The following is a 12196-nucleotide window of genomic DNA, read 5'->3' as shown; positions in this document are numbered from 1 at the left end:
AAGAAAGAAAGAAAGAAAGAAAGAAAGAAAGAAAGAAAGAAAGAAAGAAAGAAAGAAAAAGAAAACATGAATTACCAGTATCAGAACTGAAAAGATGGAAATCATTACAGATCCTAGACAGATTAACAAGATAAGGAAATATGAGCAATTTTATGCCCCTATATTCAACAATTTAGCTCCAATGTACAAATTCCTTGAAAGATCCAAATCCAACATCCATTCATGTTAATAAAAAACAGCAATGAACAGAAAGCAATTTTTCAACATGAGAAAAGCATCTAAGAAAAACCTACAGCTAACAAAGATGGACTGCTTTCCCTTATGAGCAGGAAGAAGATAAGGATGCTGTCACCTCTACTTAGCATCATACTGGAGGTCTTAAATTTTGAATTAAGGCAAGAAAAAAAATCATCCAGACTGGGAAGGAAGAAATAAAACTATATTTACAGATGACATGATCATGTACATTAAAAAAAAAGAATCCTAAGCAATTAAAAAAATACAATAACAGCAATAAGTTACAGAGTAAATGTGCGAAGTATTTCTGTATATTGACAAGAACACAATTTGCCATACAAAAAAGGGATACATTTAAAATATACATGTAAACCTGTACACTGAAAATTACAAAACAGCACTAAAAGAAATTACAGAAGACCTAAAAAATTGAAATACTCTATTCTACAGATTACAACACTCAGTATGGTTGAAACGTCAATTTCTCCCTAATTGACCTATATAGTCTGTGCAATTGCAGTCATTATCCCAGCTTCTAAATAGAAACTGATGAGCTAATTGTAAATTTTTAAGTAAATGACTTAGTATAGCTAAAACAATATTGATAAAGACGAACAAAGTTGGATTTGATTTTTTTTTTTTTTTAAGATTTTATTTACTTATTTGCCAGGGAGAGACACAGAGAGAGAGAGTGAACACAAGCAGGGGAGTGGGAGAGGGAGAAGCAGGCTTCCCGCTGAGTAGGGAGCCCGATGCAGGGCTTGATCCCAGGACCCTGGGATCATGACCTGAGCCGAAGGCAGACGCTTAACGAGTGAGCCACCTAGGTGCCCCTACACTACTTGATTTTAAGACACACTATAAATCCATTGTTATCAAGACAGTGTGAGATTAACATAATAAATAGATAATGGATAAAAATTCAGTGTGCATAAATAGACACACTCACAAATGGTGAGCTGATTTTCAAATAATGGTACCAAAACAATTCATTACATAAAGGAGAATCTTTTTAACAAAAGGTGCTGAACTAACTAGATAACCATATGGAAACAAGTCAATCTCCACCTCTACCACATTCAAAAACAAATCTGAGATTCATCTCAGACCTAACCTTTTATAAAAGTTCAAAGTACGACTTTTTTTAGATTTTACTTATTTATTTGTCAGAGAGAGACAGGGAACAAGCAGGGGGAGCGGCAGGCAGAGGGAGAAGCAGGCTCCCTGATGAGCAAGGAGCCCAATATGTGGGATTTGATCCCAGGACCCTGAGATCATGACCTGAGCCAAAGGCAGACTCTTAATCGACTAAGCCACCTAGGCGTCCCAAAAGCACAGTTTTTTTAAAACAAATAAATAGAGTATCTTTCTATCCTTGGGATAAGCCGATTTCTTAGACAAGAACAGAAAGCCATAACCAAAAAATGGAAAAGGAATTTATCAAAATTAAATTCTTCTATTTATCAAGACACCATTAAGAAATGAATAAACAAGCAACAGACTGAGAGAAAATATTCACAACACATATACCTAAAAAAGGACTTACACCTAGAATATATAAAGAACCCTTAAAACCCTATTTCAAAGAACAGAGTCCAAATAAAGAAAATATTGAAGATCTTGGGAAAAAAACAGACGGGAAAAAACACCTTACATACATAGAGAGGAATAAAGGTAGGAATTACAGGTTTCTTTCTCATCAGAAACACTGCAAGCATCAAGAAAATAGAATGAAATATTTAAAGTATTAAGAAAAAAAAAAAAAAAACACCCAGTAACCTAGAATTCTATATGAAAAGCATCCTTCAAAAGTAAAGGATGGGGCACCTGTGTGGCTCATTAAGTGTCCAACTCTTGGTCTCAGCTCAGGTCTTGATGTGTGTCCGAGCCCTGAATTGGGCTCCACACCAGGCATGGAGTCTACTTTAAAAAAAAAAAAAAAAAAAGGTAAAGGAGAAATAAAGACTTTCTCAGACAAAAACCAAGAGAATTGATTGTCAGTAGACCTGCTCTGCAATAAAAGTTAAAAGAGGAAAAAAAAAAGTTTTTCGGAGAGGAGCCTGGGTTAGCTCAGATGGTTAAGTGTCTGCCTTCACCTCAATTCATGATCTCCAGGTCTGGGATCCAGCCCCGTGTCTGGCTCCCTGCTCAACAGGGAGTCAGCTTCTCCTCACTTCCCCCATGTGTGTGCATACGCGTGCTCTCGCTCTCTCTCAAATGAATAAATAAAATCTTAAAAAAAAAAAACTTGTTCTTTGGAGAGAAGGAAAATTATATACATCAGAAACTCAGATCCACATAAGGAAAGGAAGACTGTGGGAGAGGAACTAGATGAAGGTAAAATAAAATATACATCTTATTCTTAATTGATCTAAAAGATAACTGTTAACATGATGTCATAATCGTAACAATGCAGTGGATGATTATTGCATTTGGTTAAGTGAAATGAAGGGTAACAGTGTCATAAGGGGCAGGAAGGAGTAAATGAAAATGCTGTCATAAGGTGTACATAAAGCAGTATAGTGTTATCTGAAGGTGGACTTTGAGTAGCTAATGTCTGTATACTGCACACATTAGAATGTATAGGGCAACCCTAAAAAAATGTTTAAAGTAAGTATAAAATCATACAAATTGTTCAATTAAAACCAGAGGAGGAAGAAAATGAAACAAAGAACAAGTCAATGAATAGGTTAACAAAGAAAACCACAGGCCCAACATGGCATCACTTAAGACAAATCATGACTTTCTGCCATCTTTCCGTGCCGCCATAATGGTGCGCATGAATGTCCTGGCAGATGCTCTCAAGAGCATTAACAACACTGAGAAGAGAGGCAAACGCCAGGTTCTTATTAGGCCGTGCTCCAAAGTCATAGTCCGGTTTCTCACTGATGATGAAGCATGGTTACACTGGCGAATTTGAAATCATTGATGATCACAGAGCGGGGAAAATGGTTGTGAACCTCACGGGCAGGTTAAACAAGCGTGGAGTGATCAGCCCCAGATTTGATGTGCAACTGAAAGATCTAGAAAAATGGCAGAATAACCTGCTCCCGTCCTGCCAGTTTGGTTTCATTGTACTGACAACCTCAGCTGGCATCATGGACCTTGAAGAAGCAAGATGAAAACACACAGGAGGGAAAATCCTGGGATTCTTTTTCTAGGGATGTAATACATACTTGCCAATAAAATGCCTCAAAGGAAAAAAAAAAAGACAAATCATGAAATCTGGACAGTCAAGAATTTTCTGATCAGCATCAATAAGGTAATCTGTCACAGGGCCCTCTCAATCCCCCAAAGGAAGATGAGGTAATCTGCATAATAAGACCCTGTAAAAGAAAGTGATCTTGCCTAAACAATCCTTTCTTTTCTTTCGCTAGTAACTTCTTGCCCCACCTTCCTTCCTATAAAAACCTGTTGTACAAGACCTTGAAGCTCCCCTCTACTTGTTAGCTGGGATGCTGCCTGATTCATGAATCGCGTAATAAATCCAATTAGATCTTCAAATTTCCTAGGTTGATTTTTTTTAACAATAGAAAACAGTTATGAACAAGGTAGATATTAATCCAACTAAATCATCCCCTGAAGTGTGAATGGTCTATATATACCAATTAAGAGAAAGACTGTCAGAGAAGATTAAAAAAAGACCTTACTAGGGGCACCTGGGTGGCTTTTATCTGCTTTTGGCCCAGGTCAGGATCCCAGTGTCCTGGGATCCAGCCCTGCATTGGCTCCCTGCTCAATGGGGAACCTGCTTCTCCCTCTGCTCCCTCTCTCTCTCAAATAAATAAATTTTAAAAATCTTAAAAAAAAAATTAAAAATAATAAATAAAATTAAAATAAAAAAATAGGTAAAAGGAGCGCCTGGTTAAGCAGCCAACTCTTTGTTTCAGCTCAGGTCATGATCTTAGGGTCCTGAGATAAGCCCCAATCAGGCTCTGTGCTCAGAGACAGTCTGCTTAAGACTTTCTCCCTCAGCCCCTCTCCCCATGCCCTATTTCCCTTCCTCCCTCCCTCTCGCTAAAAATGAATTATTTTTTTTAAAAAGATTTTACTTACTTGAGAGACAGCGTTAGAGAGATCGTGGAGGGAGGGGAGAGCAGAGACAAAGGGAGAAAAAGACTCCCTGCTGAAGAGGGAGCCCGATGCGGGGCTCAATCCCAGGGCCCCTGGACCACGACCCAGCCAAAGACAGCCACTCAACCGAGGCACCCAGGCGCCCCAATAAATAAATCTTTTTAAAAAAACAGGTAAAAGACTTAATAGACATTCACAAAAGGTAAGTGAATGACTAAAAACACATGAAAGGGTAGAAATACACAAAAAGGTAAGCACCACCACCAGTCATGAGATCAATGCAAATTAAAACTATAATGAGCTACTGTTAGCAATTCTGGTTACACCCATTAGAATGGATAAAAGTGAAGACTGGCAATATGCACAGGTAAACAAGGATGTGGGCAACCTAAAGTCTAATACAAAGCTAAGTAAGAGTATAAAGTGGTACAACATTTAACAAAATAGTTCGAGAGTTTGTTATAATTTATTATTATTATTATTTTTAAAGATTTTATTTATTTATTTGAGAGAGAGAATGAGAGAGAGAGAGCACATGAGAGGGGGGAGGGTCAAAGGGAGAAGCAGACCCCCCGCCAAGCAGGGAGCCCGATGCGGGATTCGATCCAGGGACTCCAGGATCATGACCTGAGCCAAAGGCAGTCGCTTAACCAACTGAGCCACCCAGGCGACCCAGTTTGTTACAATTTAAAGATACACATTATCTAATTCTACTCCTCCCTATGCTGTAGAATGAAACCTACATCTACCCAAAGGCTTAAACAAATGCTTATAGCAGCTTTATTCATTATAGCCCAAATCTGGAAAGAACCAAACATCTACCAACATAAGAATACATTTTAAATATTGTAATACATTCACATAATGGAATACTCTCAGAAATAAAAATAATGAACTACTGACACATGTAACATGGATGAATCTAAAAATCATTTTGCTGAAGGGCGCCTGGCTGGCTCAGTCGGCCAGTTGAGCGACCAGCTGAGCAAGGGACTCTTGGTTATGGCTCAGGTGGTGATCTCAGGGTCATGAGGTGGGGCCGAGACAGTGAGGCCCCCTCTTCCTCTGCCCCTCCCCCCCAAAATAAATAAATCAATCTATAAACAATCATTTGCTGAGTAAAAGAAGTCAGACATCAAAGAGCTTACACTGTATATACGATGCGTAAATATTTTATTCCATTTATATTAAGTTCAGAAACAGGAAAAAATAATCTATGATGATAGAAATCAGAACAGTTTTCTAGAATGAGTCTGGAAAAAGACAACAAAGAACATTTTACAGTGATTTTCTAGTGCCTTGACTGGGGAGTAGGAAACACAGGTGGATACATTTGATAAAATTTATTGCACTGTATCCTTGAAAACTATGCATTTCACTCTATGTAAATTATAGCCCAATTAAAAAAAAAAATTCCAGCAATGGCCTTCTATATTTTGTATAGCTCAAGCACAGCAACAGGCAAGCTTTTTCTGAAAAGGGCCAGAAAGTAAATATTTTAGGCTTTGTGGTCATAAGATCAACGGCTACAACTATTCAACTCTACCATTCGATTGTGAAAGTCACCAGACAATATGGAATTAGCATGGCTGTGTTCCAACAAAACTATTTACAAAACAGGTGGCAAGCTGGATTTGGTCCACAGGCTGTACTTTGCTAAGCTCTGGTCAAGCAAATAAAAAGTTGATCTTCAAAATTAATTTAAATATGCTGTTTCGTTCTTTCCTTTATATAGACAGGCATGATCATTATTAGAAGCCAATTTTAGTCCACTAAACATGAGTTTTTCTATACTCATCTAATCATTTAAAATAGGAAGACTACCCAGAAAACATATGGAGTATCATCATTTTAAAAAATCATATTTTAGGTGAGCCTGGGTGGCTGTCGGTTAAGTGGCCAATTCTTGATTTTGACTCAGGCCATGCATGATCTCGGGGTCGTGAGACTGAGCAGCATCAGGCTCCCAGCTCAGCAGGGAGTCTGCTTCTCACCCTCTTCCTCTCCCTCTCCCCCTTCCCCGACTTATGAGACAGAGAAAAGGAGAGAGAGAGAGAGAGAGAATGGGGGGGGGGAGGGAGAGGGAGGGGAGAAAGCAAACTCCAGGGGGAGCCCAATAGGGGGCTCAATCCCAGGACCCTGAGATCATGACCTGAGCCAAAGTTGGACTCAACAGCCTGAGCCACCCAGGTGCCCAAAAATCATTTGTTCTAGTAACTACTATAGTACTTTGGAAAAATAACCACAAATATGGGAAATACCTGAGTTTCAGATAAACTAGTATAAACTGGAAATTTAAAATACACTTAGGTACACACACAAAAAGCTATGTTACCCACCATGCGACAGTTTGATTTATCTGGTATAATAAAGTTCTTGACACGCGTTCATTATCAGTCATCTCTAAAAACAATTCAGCTTTCTTTCCCTAAAATAAAGGATTTCATATTTAAGGATATTTTTAATTCTTTAAAAATGAAACTCATATTATTTTTCTGAATCCGGGAAAGCAACTTATGGACCATAAGTGAAATCCACTCTTGCCACTGGCTAAAACTATGTGTTGTATCATCATATTCAGATAACGGAGGAAGGTTAAGTAACTGACATTCTTACAGGATTTCTAATGTGCTGATTTTGGTTTATTCAATCTAGATGAATTATGAGCCTTATTAGCCTATTACCTGGTAACTAAACTCCTTGGATGGGATCCAAGAAAGAAGCAGAACAATCTTAGGAGAAATTCTCCATATAATGAGTAATTTTACAGACATTTCCAGTATTTAAGTCTATACAAATATAGACTGCCTAGTGAAACAACTAAATCAGCTTATTTTTTCTTCAGAGTAGGATCTGATCTTTGTTTTTAGAGCGCTTGCTGCTAAACAGGTAGTCAGAAATCCAAATCATGTATTCAAATCTGAATGCCGTGCCTAATCTTTTTCTTCATCACTAAGATATATTTTCCCCCGTAGTAAAAAAGGCATAATAGCCCTTCAAGCATAATTTCTCAACTCAAAAATATAAGTTTTATTTTAAATGTCTCATGTATTCATTTTTGCCAGATAAACTCTAGAATCACAAATTACTTTTCACACAACATTCACTTTAAATATCCTTTCCCTCACAGGTACCTACAGAGACACCAAAAGTGATCCTAGATATCAGCCTACAGTTTCTGTATCTCCTAGCGTCATTCCCAAAAGAAAGTGACTTAAGTATGGGGGGTAGGGGGGGAGAAGAAGAAGAAAAGCATATCTCACTAAAGAGGTTCCTCCATTTTTTTCAATTCACAAAATATGTTCAAGGTTTGTCAAAGCAAGCTAACTCCACCCAACTTCAAAAGATAGTATAAGCAGCAGTTCCCTATTATGTTAATCTCAGAATCCTATTGTTAGTTTCATAAGCTATTATGCTTATTTTTTAAGGTATTAGAAGATGAGCACCACCACCAGATCCAATAACTGCAAATGTGGAAGTGCTGAAATTGCTAGCAAGAAGAGATGATGAAGAGATGAAGGACAGAAAGTGGTGAAACAATTTTACATAAAATACATATAATATAAACATGAATTATTTATTTTTGTTTTCTATAGTAATCCAAACTATAAGTGGCCTCTAGAACTAGATTCTCAACTCAGTATATCAAATATCAAATTGCTAAAGGAAACCTTAAAACACCCATTTATATTTTAAAAGCCTCATACTGGTGAACATTGCTTACTTGATTTATATTTTAGAATTCAATAAATGAGAAGACTGATAAAACTAATGTGACTTAAAGAGTTATTACTGTAAAATATTAATTATCCAGCTCTCCTGTTCACTTTCTAGACAGCACCCTTATTACTGGCAGCTAGTTATATTAAAAAAAAAAAAAAAAAGTCAGGCTTTGGAACCAGGAAGACACGGGTTTGAACTCTGGTGCACCACACCTTGAAAACAAACTTTCTGAACCTATTTTTCCATCTCTAAAATGGGAATTTATTCATACCTACCTTGAAGGACTGTTACAATTAGTGAAATAGGTGTACAGCAGCTGGCACATACTAGGAATTGAAGAAACTTTAGCTGCTATTATTATTATTTTATTACTCAAAAACACATCCAAGAGAAAATACAAGAACAAACATGATAGGGAAATACAGCCTAGGCTATATTTAACTGCTAAAACAAAACAAAACAAAATCAAACAAATAAACTCTGAGAGTTCAAGTAAAACTTTGGGCTAAACTTTTTGTTCACATTTTAGATATACGATAATATTGTAGCCCCTCTTTATAAATATGTAAAATCCAAAATCAACTACAGGTCCACTTATTTTGGAGCTAAATAAAAATGAAAGACTATTATCACACAGTAAAAAAGATAATTTTATGAACAGGTGAGATGATATCACCACTGGAAAAAAAAAAAAAATGCCGAAACTAAGATTTAAAAAAGCTTATGAAAGGATAGTAAAAGAGTCCTACCTTTAAACCGACTGCTATAAGATCTGTAACAACACTGTATGGAAAAAGTAAAAAGAGAAAATGGAAAACAAAGTTAGAGAACAAGTTTTTAAAAGACAGAGATAATAAGATTAAAGAAAAAAAGGAAAAGCATTATAATAATAAAAATTAATAAAAAGAAGAATGCGATGAGTTGTGAAATGTTAATACAAAGAAAAGTGATGGGACAGTCTAGCAACAGCAGAGTGTAAAAGCAAAGCTTTAACCACAATATAAGAAACAAATAGTAAATCAAATTCTTTCAGTATTAAAGTATAGCTGTGTTTCAATAAAACAATATGTGTTTATCCATTTACCTCTATTTAACAAATCCAAATCAAAACTTAAAATCACCAAAGTTCATTCTTTTAAATCACTGGTCTGAATTAACATGTTTTAAAATTTTAAATGAAACAAAACTGTGAGTGGCTTTTACAGAAATAGAAGGTATCTTGCAAATTTCTATCTACCGCCCGAAACAGCTCACCAAAATACAACCAAGATAGTCTCTCAGAACTAAAATAAATGCAAATATCAAATTTCAGACATGAAAATTTTCAAAGATCTGCTTTTTAAAAAAACTCTACCACATCAAAACTGTGTTTAAGTATAAATTATCTCAGGAGGAAATGAAAACGTACACACACACACACACACACACAAAAGACAGTTGGGATTTGAGGAAGAACTAGAAAGATACATTGACCGGTGGTTTGCTGTTTCTTTTTTTAACTATCCAAAATAATGAAAAAGGACCTTTTCAGGCTGTGGGGAAAATGCAGAAAGTTAATTAGCCTCCTGAAAGCAAATATTCACTGTGTTAAAAACCACATCCCTTAACCCCAAGGTGTAAAAACTCCTATAAAGTTCTCTCAAACAAAAATCCATCTTTTCTCATCCCAAAGAAACCATCTTCAATTACAGTTTACCTCCGTATCTCCTAAAAGAAAGCTCCAACTAAATTCTATAATTAATAACCTATAATGCCATTACTTAAAAGTGAACAAATTTATGAATCTGGATTGTTCAATGATGCAAATTTGTTTTAAACAATAACCATGCAGATTTTTAATTTTTCCTGACAGACTTCTGAAACTTGAAATTCATTTCTCTGAAATTTAAATGTGACAAATAACTGTTTCTGCATAGAAAACAAGATTGTATAGGTCCTGAACTTACCTTCCAGAATGTCTTACTGCCCCACATATATAAACCAATAAACTCATTCTTAGCTTTAAAGCCACATATAGGGTAAAGAGAGTTACTAAACTATCCAAGAGTAAGTTTGCACTTCTCAGTTACCCAAAAGTTTAAAAACCAAGATGCATAACTCGAATCCTTTGTCATCACTATAAATTTTCCAATACAAAAAGCTAGCCTGCTTCCATAGCTCAAGTCAAACCGTCTTAACGACAACGCACTACACACTGTGAGACATTAATTTCACAGCCTTCCTGAACTGAAATGTTGGCATAATTACACAAATTAAAACAGCAGAACTTTGCACACATATAAAGTGTAACCGAATACGGTGATGTGAAATGAGTTTTCAACGATGTTCTCAGAAAATTTTCAATTAAATAAAAATAGCTTCAATTAAAATACAGAACATCGCAACCATCAATGAAATCTAAAACCGCACTGTCTAAAGTCTGTATCAGTGTGCAATTAGCATTCAAATGAGTTAATCCAAATATACAGATTTAAGGTTATGGAAGTAGATAAATGAAGTCTAACGAAGGCAAAAATTGTTGGAAGATTCCATTGTCTTTACACAGCATGGCAACAGTCATCAACTATATGGTAACATGTACAAGGCTCTTACTGTTTACGCAAGTTCCACATATTCTTCAACCAGGGGGTTTATAGATATGTTGTCCTCAAAAGCAAGTAAAAGGCCAAACAAAAACTCAGATATATAATGGGAATGAATAAGAGGATTTGCAAGCTCTAATAGAGCTGGAGATATTTTTAAAATCTTGATAAACATATGCTACAATTAATCCACGAAGATCCTAACCTAGTTGTTTCCTTAAATATTAAATTATCTGTCAGGTCCCACGCCATATCCCTGGGTTCTCCGAGAAATATTTCTATCAGTGATTCGAAATCTTTTTATTCTGACAACAGACCTCTTTAACTTTTAGAGCGTCTGAACGCTCCCGAAAATCGCAGAAATTCACGAAGTTTCTTTGGGGGGCCATGGGGGCAGGAGTCCACGGTCACCAGGTCCAGACGCCCGGTATACAGAGGTCGTTAGCACCGCTCACAGCCCCAAGTCCGGAGACCTCGGCGGGTCCCCCCGCACGTCGACACCCCGCGGGGGGCCTTGGCTTCGGGACCAGGTCGCCGCCCAGACGTGCCCCGACGCGTGCACTCGCCGTCCGCCTCTCGGCGGCCACTGGCCTCCCCGCCAGGGGAAGCTCCAGCGCTCGCCCCACCTCACCGGTAAACAGCAACTCCCCAAGCGGGAGGACGCCCGCCCCGAGCGCCGCCTCCGCCTCCCCCAGCGCCGCGCACCATTTTCTGAAAGGAAGTGTCGGCAGGCCGGGCCGGGCTCCCCGGACTCCGCGCGCGGAGGGCGGACCCCGGCACCCGGCGGCTGCACCCGGCTTTCCTCCGCTTCCGGGTGTGAGGCTGCGAAGGGGCGGACATTACGGGGGCGCCCCAGCCGGGAGGAGAGGCGGCGGCGGACCGCCCCTCTGCGATTCGGGGCGCCCGGAAGCCCCGCCGTCGGACTCGGCCGGGGTCGCTCCTCCGGCCGCCGGCGCCGCGCCCGGCTCTGCGGCCGCGGCGTGTCCGGCCGAAAGCCGAAAGGAAGCGGGGCAAGCGCAGCCCCGCAGAGCCTTCGAGTACTTACCCATCCATGGCCCAGACGGAGGAGCGCACGGTGCGGGGACTGACGGGCTCACCGCGAGCGGAGGGCGGAGGCGGCGGCAGCTGGGCGGCTCCAGGGACGAGCAAGCGGCGCCTCTCCGGAGCCCCGCCGGGTGGGAGGTGGAGGAGAATGGGAAACAGGGGCGGAGACCAGGGACGCTCCCGCCACCGCCGCGCCCCCGCCTTCCCCACCCCGCAAGCGCGTCCCCGCCTCGCCTCACCCCGCCCCCTAGGGTCGACGCCCTCCCTCCGCCCCGCCCCCAGCCGGCCTCCCGCTCGGCTCCAGGGCGCCCTCTTCCTGCCGTCGCCCTAAGACTCCGCCTCCAGGCCGCTCTTCCCAGCGCACGCGCGCGCCTCGCCCCCGCCTCCCTCCTGCGTCCACGGGAGCGCGCTCCTTGTGCTTCCCGCTTCGCCGCCCCGCCCACCCAGCCGCGGGCCCTGCCGGCCTTCCGGCCCCTCTGCCTCGGGCCGCCGGGCTCCCACACCTCGGTCTCCCTGCGGGAAGAGCGTTGGAGACC

At 40.1% G+C, this 12196-nt stretch overlaps 1 protein-coding gene and 1 pseudogene across 8 annotated transcripts in view; one reads left to right on the top strand and one right to left on the bottom strand.

Moving 5' to 3' along the window:
- Window positions 1–11828, bottom strand: part of PTBP3 (polypyrimidine tract binding protein 3) — a 124422-nt gene extending 112594 nt beyond the window's left edge. For 5 of the 8 annotated variants that reach the window (XM_035016055.1, XM_035016058.1, XM_035016053.1 and 2 more), the window contains exon 1: window positions 11662–11828. Coding sequence is in view for 2 of the 8 variants with exons in the window: in XM_035016051.1 (XP_034871942.1) it covers window positions 10934–11005 (72 nt within the window). In the remaining 6 variants the exon portion in view is untranslated. Of the gene's footprint in view, window positions 1–8783; window positions 8901–10933; window positions 11212–11661 lie in introns of those variants that run through there. The other 3 variants (XM_035016051.1, XM_035016052.1, XM_035016060.1) reach the window with 2 other exon arrangements.
- Window positions 2998–3398, top strand: LOC118017812 (annotated as a pseudogene).
- Window positions 11829–12196: the final 368 nt, after the last annotated feature.

The sequence above is a fragment of the Mirounga leonina genome, unplaced genomic scaffold (genome assembly GCF_011800145.1).
Source record: "Mirounga leonina isolate KUSES-001 unplaced genomic scaffold, KU_Mleo_1.0 Mir_170, whole genome shotgun sequence".
In the NCBI taxonomy this organism is placed as follows: Eukaryota; Metazoa; Chordata; class Mammalia; order Carnivora; family Phocidae; genus Mirounga; species Mirounga leonina.
This window is presented reverse-complemented; position numbering and strand designations above follow the sequence as displayed.